This window comes from Empidonax traillii, unplaced genomic scaffold (genome assembly GCF_003031625.1).
Source record: "Empidonax traillii isolate 1590-97213 ecotype Southwest subspecies unplaced genomic scaffold, ASM303162v1 scaffold1670:size75979, whole genome shotgun sequence".
In the NCBI taxonomy this organism is placed as follows: Eukaryota; Metazoa; Chordata; class Aves; order Passeriformes; family Tyrannidae; genus Empidonax; species Empidonax traillii.
The window spans coordinates 8792-19882 of record NW_020956863.1 but is presented as its reverse complement, the minus strand read 5'-3'; the positions used below and the strand labels follow the sequence as shown (position 1 = coordinate 19882).

General features: G+C 37.0%; 1 protein-coding gene across 1 annotated transcript in view; it reads right to left on the bottom strand.

Annotated features, from left to right (window-relative positions):
• Positions 1 to 10647, bottom strand: part of LOC114070725 (histone-lysine N-methyltransferase NSD2-like) — a 46256-nt gene extending 35609 nt beyond the window's left edge. The window contains exons 1-6 of the mRNA XM_027908276.1: positions 10591 to 10647; positions 10065 to 10230; positions 6850 to 7016; positions 5993 to 6484; positions 1390 to 1534; positions 293 to 370 (exon numbers count right to left, since the gene is read on the bottom strand). Coding sequence (XP_027764077.1) covers positions 293 to 370; positions 1390 to 1534; positions 5993 to 6484; positions 6850 to 7016; positions 10065 to 10230; positions 10591 to 10629 — 1087 coding nt within the window. The 5' untranslated portion in view covers positions 10630 to 10647. The remainder of the gene's footprint in view (positions 1 to 292; positions 371 to 1389; positions 1535 to 5992; positions 6485 to 6849; positions 7017 to 10064; positions 10231 to 10590) is intronic.
• Positions 10648 to 11091: the final 444 nt, after the last annotated feature.

Below are 11091 nucleotides of genomic sequence, written 5' to 3'. Positions count from 1 at the left end.
ATTATCATCTGTAGATAGCTATAAATGTACACAATATATGTACTAGAAACACCTGGTACAGGTACAATTTCAATTACATTTCTTGCAATATGACACTGAGGAAGGTGAACAAAATTCAGCACTACAGTGTTAAGATATTTAATTTGGGATCCATTAAAGTTCTAATGTCAAGGAAGACAACATCTGAGATAAAATAAAGAGATTATGATACGTGGGCGATTACATAAAAAAAATACACTCAATAGCTACTTATAATGATGAGCTATTTGCACACAACACAAATTTCAATTACTTCTGGATCTTGATCTCCTTTTAGGTGAGTCTTGAAACACTTTACGTTTGGCCTCTCCAATATTCTTCAATGATGAACCTTGAGAGATACAGAATGTGTTTTTTTTTTAAACTGATATCCAAATATTTAACACTTAAAATTTAAAGTTAAAAACTTTTCAATTTTCCACAAAATGATGTTATTTCACACACACACAGATAGTTAACAAAACTGACTGCCATTTTTATACAAGTTTTTCCAAGTCTCACAAACTTTCAAACACTCCCTCTCATTCTTGTCATTGCCCAAAGCAGCACCTGTTGGCGTCTAATACTTCCATAGTAAGTCTTCTTAAAGTGCTGTAATGCTATTTAAATTTGAAAAATTATAGCTAGTTAAATTTGATAAAGTTCATGCAAATGCCAAACTATCTTCCCTCCTTTCTCAAATAAGTGACTCCAAACCCCCTCAAATATTTTGCAAAGTAATTGAGACTGTTTATCAAAACCAAACACCAGAAAACAGCAACAAAAAAATAAAAACAGGAAAAAAATAAAGGAATTGCAATCTTGTACAAAGTCCTATAAACTTTGAGGAGAACAATAAAATGCCAAATGGATGAAGGTTTCAGAATAAAGTTCGGAATACTTCTTCCTGAGTTGATGATGATGTGAAGTAATACACTTTAGGTATATATCAAGAAAAGGTGTAGCACTGATTAAATTTTTTAAACCATTTCTAGCTCTTCTATAGAAACAACACCTCAAATTTTACTAGTAGTAACACTTCATCTTCCCTTCCCACCATCCACTTGTAACAGGCAGTGGATGCAATGGCAGCTGCTTATGGGCAGAAGAAGAATGAGAAATCAGCAATGTCTAAACAGCAGAAGGTTTACATATAACAACTTTTCAGAACAATGAGCAAGAAATGTAGACTTCGTGGGTTGCGTTTATTGTAACCATTGGCATTCCTTTGCTATTGGCACAAACACCAAGAATTAAAACTGGAAAACAGGGAAAGCTGTTTTCCCTACAGGGTCTCAAATATGTGCTTAGTTTAACGCCACTATGTATATCAAATTTAGTTAGAGTACACTAGCACAGTTTTACGTTTACCAGAGTCTTCTTCAGATTTGGGGGAGGTCACTATGGCAAACTTTGTGTTATAGCGAGCTTTCTGTTTTTCACTAAGCATGTTCCACTGCGATTCGAGCAATTCTTCAATCTCCTCACTTGAAGCATCTGGATGTTCAGCAACCACCTATACATGCAGAAATAGGGTTGAATTAAAAAAAGGTGACCATTGAAAAGAATGGTGTACATACTTCCATCACTTTGGAAAACTGGGTACAATCAAGTTATCTAACATTTCTGCTGTAGACAGAACTAGAATAAAACCTTCTGTATCCAGTTTTTCTTTTAATAAGCACTTCTCTAAGAAAAATAATCCATGAGAGTATTCAGAAGTATTAAGACTAATTTTGGATGTATCTATTTGTTTTTTTGAATGTTAAAATGCAAAGTGTAAATCTTGTTGTCATTCAAAAAAACGTGTATGATTTTTCAACGAAATTTAAATCTATACCACGAACGACACACAAGCAACACTGGAGTATATGCTTCCCTAGAAAGAAATCCATCACTTCATAGAAAAACTCATTAAACACAGAGCTCAGTACACCTATCTCAGCAGAGAAATTTACACAAGCTACCATCTGATGCAAGATCTTCCTGAATGAATTCATCATTTTATATTATGTATATGAATATCAGGAACCCAAATGTTGTGCATCTTTTCTCAGGAGCAGGACATATAGTATCTATCAACATGGAATCTATCTATCCATCAACATGGAATTTAAGAGAGTTTCTACAGGTTTATTCAACACAAACTGAAAATCCAGTATTAAAACCCGGAAAAAAAAATCCTTCCAAACTCCTTCAGTATTCCCCTACTTCTACTTAAGGAAAACCAGATTTGATTAATCATAGAAGTCAAAAAGCTCTACAATTGTACAGAAATGAAACAGTACCTTTAAAAACAACCCTTCTCATCTCATTACCCAGCACTCTCCAAAGTTCTATTACTGGAATGATGCAACCAGTACTCCAAAAACACAGAGCAAAATAAAAGCTAAGACAAGAAAGCCAAGCATTCAAACAATAACACTGTTCAACAGAACAGAAATACAGTTTTTCTGATAAGTGGAACTGATTAAACCTAATTTCTTAGTGCCTTAAAACTGCATTTCCTGTTATCAAACAGGATACACGTGTGACTGATGCTTCTCCAGAGGTTAGAATAGCTGCAGTACCATCCTTCCACGGGGATAAGCCAGGGTCTAGTATGGAAATCTATGCTGTGATTTTTCTCCTAGTAAAATACTGAGAATTTTCTTGCTTCTATCTGGCATAACCCATCTGTATAAGGTTTGAAGAGTACAACTAGCTTTGGAGGCCTCTACTCAAAGCTTGATTAAAATGCAACAACAACAAAAAAGTTCTTGGGGTGGGGGGGGATATAGACAGACCCACAAGATACCCCCTCCCACAAAATCTTACTTCAGGAAACGAAATTAGCGACAATTTTGACCATTGCTGCCAATTGTAGAGCTCATTGTGCTCAACTAGGGCACAGAGCTATTTAATTCTCTAAGATATAACTAGATTTGTTCACACAAATGAGAGAAGTTTTAACATCATCTGCAGCCTCACCAAAATACGAATAAAAATAACTTTCAACTGACTAGGAGTGCTGTGAAATGGCAAGGAAAAGACAGTCATGGTTCTCAACAGTGAAGGGATCCTTGCAAATATAACCTCCAAAGGAAATGCTCAGCAGTCTTCTCCAGAGTCTCCACACTGCAACGCTCAATCCCAGCACACATACCAGAAATGATGTATTGGGTACCTTGATGTACACAAAAATCATGCACTTCTCCCTAGTACTTATTCTAACTACGCTCCACAACGCAAGGAAAATCTTTTCCTGGTTCTGGGAATTAACATCACTAAAGGTGTGGACGTGGTAATTGGACCAGGCACATCCTAGCTCACCCAAGCAAACGGTGTAAACCCTGCCAGCGAAATTGTTTCTTAATTTTCCTCAAAACGGACTCAAGGCCAAATGTAAACAGTATAGCTGTCTGCCTCTCACTGAACAATACCTTTATCTCCAGTCAGACACTCCTCTCTAATGATTACTACGGTTTTGTTTCACAGACGAAGCGCACAAGAGAGCCAGTTGTACAAATACATCTTCACTCCTCTGGTAACAGCACAAAACACTTAATGCGTCACTACAACCACAAAAGTGCTCCAAGCTTTCAGCACCTCTCCCAGGGAAGCGCGCCTCTTAAATCACACAAAACATTTTCCAGCAGTTAAATAATAATAATAAAACCAAGCCAATATATGAATTTTACTACAGAACAAAGCCAGACTGAGCAAGACACAGCAGAAATGGCTCTACTTTTAAGAGAGCTCACGATTATTAGAGGCCCAGAAGAGAATTTTTCAGTCATACCTTTCATTCACTTCCATCTCTTCCCAAGACTGAGGCCAGAGAGCCTTTTCTGGATACACAATCTTCCTTTTTTCTAAGGTTGTACACACAAATACTAAGACACCCATGCACTAAACTCTCTGATGCCACCAATACAAGTAGCTCAAAACCAGGTCTGTTTTTCAGCCATTTATCACTCCTTCTAAAGTATCAGAACATCTACAACACAACAAAACCAACGCTTAGGTGGAAAGCAAGATGGGCAAATTGGACCAGATAAACCTAAGAGAAAAGTTAATATAATAATAGTTGGATACAACATCCACCTTCCACCAAAGGCACAAACCTATAATTTTAGGGACATGACAGGCAAAAAGCATGAGTATCTTAACTAGTATTTCCTCAGTTTGCCAGTTAACTTTGAATCAGTAGTAAGGAAAGACAGGTCCTCCTGTCCTGATGATCAGTCAGGGGTGTCCGCAGTTTTTGTAACCTAGTTCTGTTCTACCCATACAAGTGTTTCTGCACCTGTTAGAACGGATCACACAATCAGGCAGATTTGGGTTTTCGTGACTGATCTCATTAAAAAGTATTCTAGGCAGAAATGGCAGGATGCCCTCTCTCTAAAGACATGTAATATTTTGAAACTAACTTCCTTCTGCTTTAAACTTTGTGCAACTTTAGTCTCTATCATCAGTGTGAATTTCAGGTTTATGCAAGCCTTTCAATTTCCCAAGACTGAAGACAAAGCATTACCTCAATTTCAGATACTGTAACAGTCTTCACATTTTCCATCTATTAATTTGAGAATTACAGTATAATCATAGCAGGGAAAGAAGCCTGATGACTGGCACAGAAAATAGAAGTATAACATTGGAGACTCAGTGTGTTTGGTTAAGGCTCCATAAAACAGGTTCGCACAATCTCATTTTTTCCAGAGAAGCAATTTCATGTCCCTCAGTATTGCACAAGACTTCCTGCTAAACACGTTAAAGGCCAAGGAAATTCCCTCTTGCAACGTCACTAAGAGAAGAGCTGGAAACAGAACTCATGTGTCTCCAGCATGAGACAGATGATTTACCCACACAGCTTTTCATGATTAATATGTCAAAATCTGTATTTAATGGTCTGGCTAAAACACCATTTCCTCTCCAGAGCCAGAAAACTGAATTGCCAATGCTTTTCTCAATTTAACCAAAGCCACTAAAAGGTTTGTGTAGTGCTATGCTCATTTTCATTCTCAATATCAGCTTAAGTTCCAATGATCTAAAAAGATAAGTTGAACCACAACTAATTGACTTCCACACAACAGAATCTGCTTTTCAATATTTCTTTATGAGGTTGGTATCTATTAATATTTTTAACACAGATATCCTATGACAAAGTCACCCATTCAGCAGCTATAGAGTATGACAAAGTCACCACTAACTTTCTGATCTTGAAATATGTAGCAGTACAGGAAAATATAAGGAATCACTCTAGCTTCAGTGCTTGGAATAGTGCTGCAAATGGAGTAGAAGGTTGCAAGAAAGAAAAAATGATGGTCATGATTTTAAAATAATGAGCTAAAACAGCAGTACTGCTTTTATACTTTTAACAGTCTTCCTAAAAAAAGATATTCTACCTTGTCTTGGAGTATAAGCATCCCAAGAGGACCTAGTTTCTGTCCCAGCAGATTAAAAACTTACAGTGACTTTCACAATCTTTGGTAAAATGCTTCTTTTGAAGCTCAGTAAAAAGTTCCAGGTAGGTAAATGAGTTTTTGAGGTGTTCAAAGGTAAATGAACACACCAAAGGAATTAACCCATGTCTTCAGAAAGTATGTACAAGCTATCTACATGTAGATTGCCATAAAGAGCATAATCTTTGTTACATTTGCTTGAGCGTGTATGTATTCATATCTATTATATTTTACATTCATTAAATAAAAAATATGGATAACACAAAGGACTATTAGATTATGTGGAAAGATACTAACACAATTTTGGCTTAAAGTACAACAGCATTATCACCATCTTGTTTATACTGCTCATCTACATTCCCCTCCTCTATTTCTGCCTAGACTAAGATTTGATGCAGGCATACCTTGTCAAGCCCAGAATATTATGGATTCTGCAGTACTAACTATTTTTTGTTTACTAAAGCAAAGAAGTTTCTTCAAGTACAGAAACGAGAAGAGGCAATCGACAACAGTAACAGCTAAAAGAGACTAACCTCGTCTCTGTGCTTCTGACAAAAGACCAAAAACTGAGATACTGCATCGCCCTTTCTGCTTCGCGGAGTAGACGCCGGAGTTTTCTTTCTATTGAGAGGGGAGCCTATCCCTCTTTTGGATTCTGCCTGTTCAGATGACTTTTGAGGAGTAGTATTCTTATCCTCCAACTGACTGCTTTCTTGTGTATCATCAGTGGCAGACAGTTTTGATGTCCTTCTCCTCCTCTTGTTAGGAATGCCAGACTCCTTCATCGACCTCAGGTTCGGAGTGGTTTCTTCATTTGAGTAAGGTGACTCATCCATCTCCTCCAGCGGTTCCACAGTAATGCCAACTTCCTTTGCCACTCGAGGATTAAGGTGAGGTCTGTCCCTAACATAGATGAAGGTGTACTTGGCCTTCCGTTCTTCCAGTGCCATGGCAGCTGCTTCACTCGCTTGCTTCACACCCATCTCCCACTGCGGCCGCAGCTTCCCCGACACGGGCTTCAACATCTGCAAGAGAAACCGACAGTGTGAGGAACTCGCCCGCTTTTCATTTCAAAATGCCAATGTTAACATAAAACAATTCCAAGAGACTAAGGGTAACGTGGATCTGTAATTCAGGAGGTTCAAATGGAGTTGTATTTGACAGTACTGGTACCGCGCGTGAATCAGTGACAAAGCAGAAGAGCACTGATTTTTACTGAGTAACAAACACTGACAAATCATCCCATCCTTTGCATCTGTAAATGAAATGTAAGACTACAGGTCTCTGCAAAACAAGCTGTCTTTAAGCTTTCTAAAATATCTATATCTGTACATACCTGCACCAGCAAAAGAAAAAGCTGTAAATCTTGTCTGACTTGGTAACCTCTTACCTTTATTTTCTCTGCTTTAGTGAGGGCTTGTCTTGCACTTTCCTGGCATAATTGTTCGAATTGATCTTTTTCTTTGAAGGGCACAAGGCTCTTCTCAAATATCCAGGCTCGCTCTGGGACATCTCCAAAAAACTGAACGTGATATTGACGAAAACTCTTTTTCTGTCCTGAAAATTAAAACCAAACGTATTTAAGACACAACTTCGGTTGTTCTCTTCACTTTCGGACTTGAAGTCTGTTTGCTAGCTGCTATGGTTACCATGACAAAAGCACAGTACAACTGGATAACCTTTCAAAAACCCACTTAACCAGCCTGAAAGTCTCTGAGATATAATCTATGATGTCTGACACAAAAGCCCCACAGATTAATTTCCATCAAGAATATGCTTGGCTAAATTAACTCAAGGTTACAATCACCTGTCACTTTTTTTCCATGTATATTAACTTACATCTAGGTCTGGATGTTGCTGAAAATGCATTGAGCACTCGTTTCTCAATTTAGAAAGTTCCAAAGCTTGGACAGCCTGTATACTCAGCCTCATCTCCGAGTCACCTAAGCCTTACATTTCAATATTCTTAAACAGAAACACATACTTCAGCTAGTTTTAACCATTGCAATCACAACTTCATGTTAGTCAAGATTTTTGAGGAATCAAAGCAATAAATTTAACAGATTTGGGTGGCAGAAGGGAGAGTTCAAAGATAAGAGAACAATTCTGAAACCTAGACAAGAAACTATTTATTCTTTTAAAAATAAAAATATTCCTTTTTTCCTAAAAAAAAAGAAAAAAAAAAGAAAAAAAAAAGAAAAAAAAAAGAAATATTTTCTCACTGTGTAACGATATAGGCATGCAACCTTCTCCTTTTAAAGGTCTCAGCTGTTCTATAGAGAACAGGGAAGACAATATCTTAAAAATTCACTGAAGAGTTCATAGTTAACAAGGAATTTCTAAAATGCAGAGGTAAGAGGCCAGACTTAAGATGTTCTGTAGCACCTCTTTCATTAGAACGTGCATTTGTTGTCACAGTGTTCAAATTAGGGTCTCATTTAAAAATGGAAAAGGTTTTAACTGTGATAACCTACATTTTGGTGTTTGTAAATTCGATCCTGCTGTATCAGTTACCCTCCCTACATTATCTCTGGTTCCTCCAGCATCACTGCTTAGTAAGTCTAACAGAGAGTCTGGGCAGCAGAGGAACTCAGGTAAGGATGGCTACGCAGAAGGAGCAAATAGCAGTCAATTCTATTACAGGGGTCTTCAAACTAGGTCTAGATTCTACCAGGTTATTCATACACTGCATGTCTTGTGGCTTAATCAGAAAATATATCCAGTGGATTGCTTCATGCACTGTTACTGGGGTGTTTCTAGACTTAGAAAGAACTTTCTTTCCGTGACGACTCAGCCAACAGTTATTTTAAAAGGGGCTTGATCTTAAGATGTGGCATCTAGAAGGGTAATATAAAATCAACCTAATTAATGATATGAGTAAAGTGTAATGTTTTACAACAATTACAAATGCACATATATATAAAAACATATATGAGAACTACAAGAATAATGATTCACTTGAGACCAGATATAAGAATCTAGAGGAATGGCACAGGGAAAGTCTTGGAATTGCATCCATCACACATCCAATCCCACCACTTCTACTGGTCCTTTCTCTATCTGGGTGTCTGTGGTTGACCACAGCCAGAGACAGGACCCTGAGTGAGATGGAGCTTTAGTCTGACTCAGTACAGGCTTTCTCACATGAAAGTGTATTTTCTGCAAGTCAAAAGTTACTGATTTTTCTCAAGCCTAATCATCTGGAAGGATGAAATAAAGCATTAGCATCCAGAAATTCAGATTGCTTACAAACACTCGATCCTAAGCCCAGAAATGACAAATACAGAGACCTAGCTCAGTATTTCTGCAACTCCCAGATAAAAGAACTGTTCTGTTTGGAAAAAGAGACTTTTGCAAGTGCCTCAATATTAAACAGCAGGTGGAAGGCAAGACTGGAAACATATACTGATGGAAATAACACACATCAGTGTGCATTTACCAGTTATGGTGGTTGCCCATACTCTAAACTCCTGAAAGAAAAGACAGGCCCAAGCCAACTCCAGAGCAAATATGAGCAATAACCATCACCCAGGTTACTTCAAAGAGATGGAACTTGAAGTATGTGGTACTCTTTCTGGTACTGGTTTTTGCTGGACCTACTTCTATAAAGAGCTGCCACAGAGATGCTTGGTAACAAAACATAAATCTTGCTCCTTTCAAGGGACAGAGTAATTCAGTTAGGAACAAATAAACAGCTTTATTACTCTCAAAATCCAGCTCTTTATGTCATAATAGACCTAATAATCCAATGCCTGATCCAAACTCTGAAAGACTGTTAGAAGGAAAATTTGTCTGAGGAGTCTACATAACCATTCTGAAAGCAATGTATTATGAATGCTTGAAAGGTTCTCAAGAAGCCATTTAGTTTACTACCAATGTTGGATCTAGCTATAATCCTAGAGATATTCATTCAATTTGCTCTTAAAAACCTCCTGTGAATGAGATCACACCATTTCTCCAGGCAATGCTTCACTACCTTTAGCCCTTCCAAGTCTTTCTTAATGCACAGTCTAAATATTCATTGCTCTTAAAGCTTCAAAAGTTTCAGGTGTCAGAAGAGAGAACAAAGGTGGAAATGAGATTAAGCAATTGTACAGATTCCTACTTAAAAATTTCATTAACGCTTGGTAGTTCCTGCACTTAAAATTGACTAATATTGTCTGTAGATAATAGTATTGACTCTATGAATTACAGAAAATTTAGCAGCCTGAATTACAGACTGCTTTTAGTGAAGTACAATCATCAAGAGCATTTAATTCCCATTACATTTCAATAAAATTTTTAGCCTGTATCACTTATCCAAGTATCTCTATAAAAACAACAGAAAGCACCATCAGAGAATTTTTTTAACGAGACTCCACGGTTTCACAGATCACAATTTTGATACCTTTCAGAGAACGTTCAGAGTTCAAAGTGGAAAAAAGTTCCCTCTGCTACATGCTCAAGAATGGTGTTTACATGATTTAAACATTCCTGTTGACAATAAGGAGCTGATTTAGTTACTGATCATCTGAACAGATGAAGAACAGAATTTTTCCAAAATTATGATTATGTATACCTGAGGAAATCTGATTTTTTTTTTTTTTTTTTGCATCATTGACATACCTTTTAGTTTAGTGTAGGAATGGAGAACAGGATCAGCAGAAACCATACATGGCCACCATGGGAAACCAGACACTTTTGACCACACTAGATCTCCTACATTATACTTCAACAGATGTACTTTTTCTTCTTTGGTGGTACTTTGAGTTGGATCTCTCTTAGCAGGAGCCTTAAAAAATAATAAAAAAAAATAAATACATTCAAACTGAACATTATCTTTCTTCCAGTATGCACCAAAAAAGCCAAACTACAGTTAGTATTCTATTATATGTGAAAACAGAGGGGTAACGGAAGGAAAAAAAATAAGAAATAGTTCATCAGAACAAAGTGCTGTCATGTTTGCTAACAAACAATAATTGCATTTCATGTGTAATAAAAAGCTTTAAATCATAACTTTTGTTCTCTCACAGTGAAAAAAAAAATTGTGTTCCAGTTATGGGTTTGTTTTTAATTAGCAATATTGGCAAGTAAGCTGTGGTTTGCCTTTATCTTTTCAAATAACTGCTGAGAGACCATCAGGAAGGCTTACTTTAATTTCAAACACATTAAGTGAGCACTGGATGTACATGTGGAAGAGCCAACCTCCCTCTGTACTGAGTATTACTAATCAAGTTAAGTGCTATACACAAACATGTGCTCTTAGATTTGGAAAAATAATAAAAAAAATAGACTGAAATACTGTCTTTATGTCTGAATAGAAACTACATTAATAACCAGTTTAAAATCCCCAAACTCTTTATCTTTCAATTGTTTTTTTTTCCACACTGGGAATTTGTGACAAAAACCCTTCCCCACACCCTTCTGCAACTTTTTTCTGTTCCAGTTCTAGCAGTAAGCTTGTGAGTGGTCAGCTGCTGCTCTAGAGCTATTTTAGCTACTGGAAAACAATTACAGAACTACAAGGGAGTTTTGTGCTCCCCTATGGCAGACACATTTTTATAGTATCATAACAAAGTTCAGCCACACAGACATCTATTCACCAACTAAAACCATTCCAGGAATTTAGTTACATTCTGTCTTTTTTTTTTTT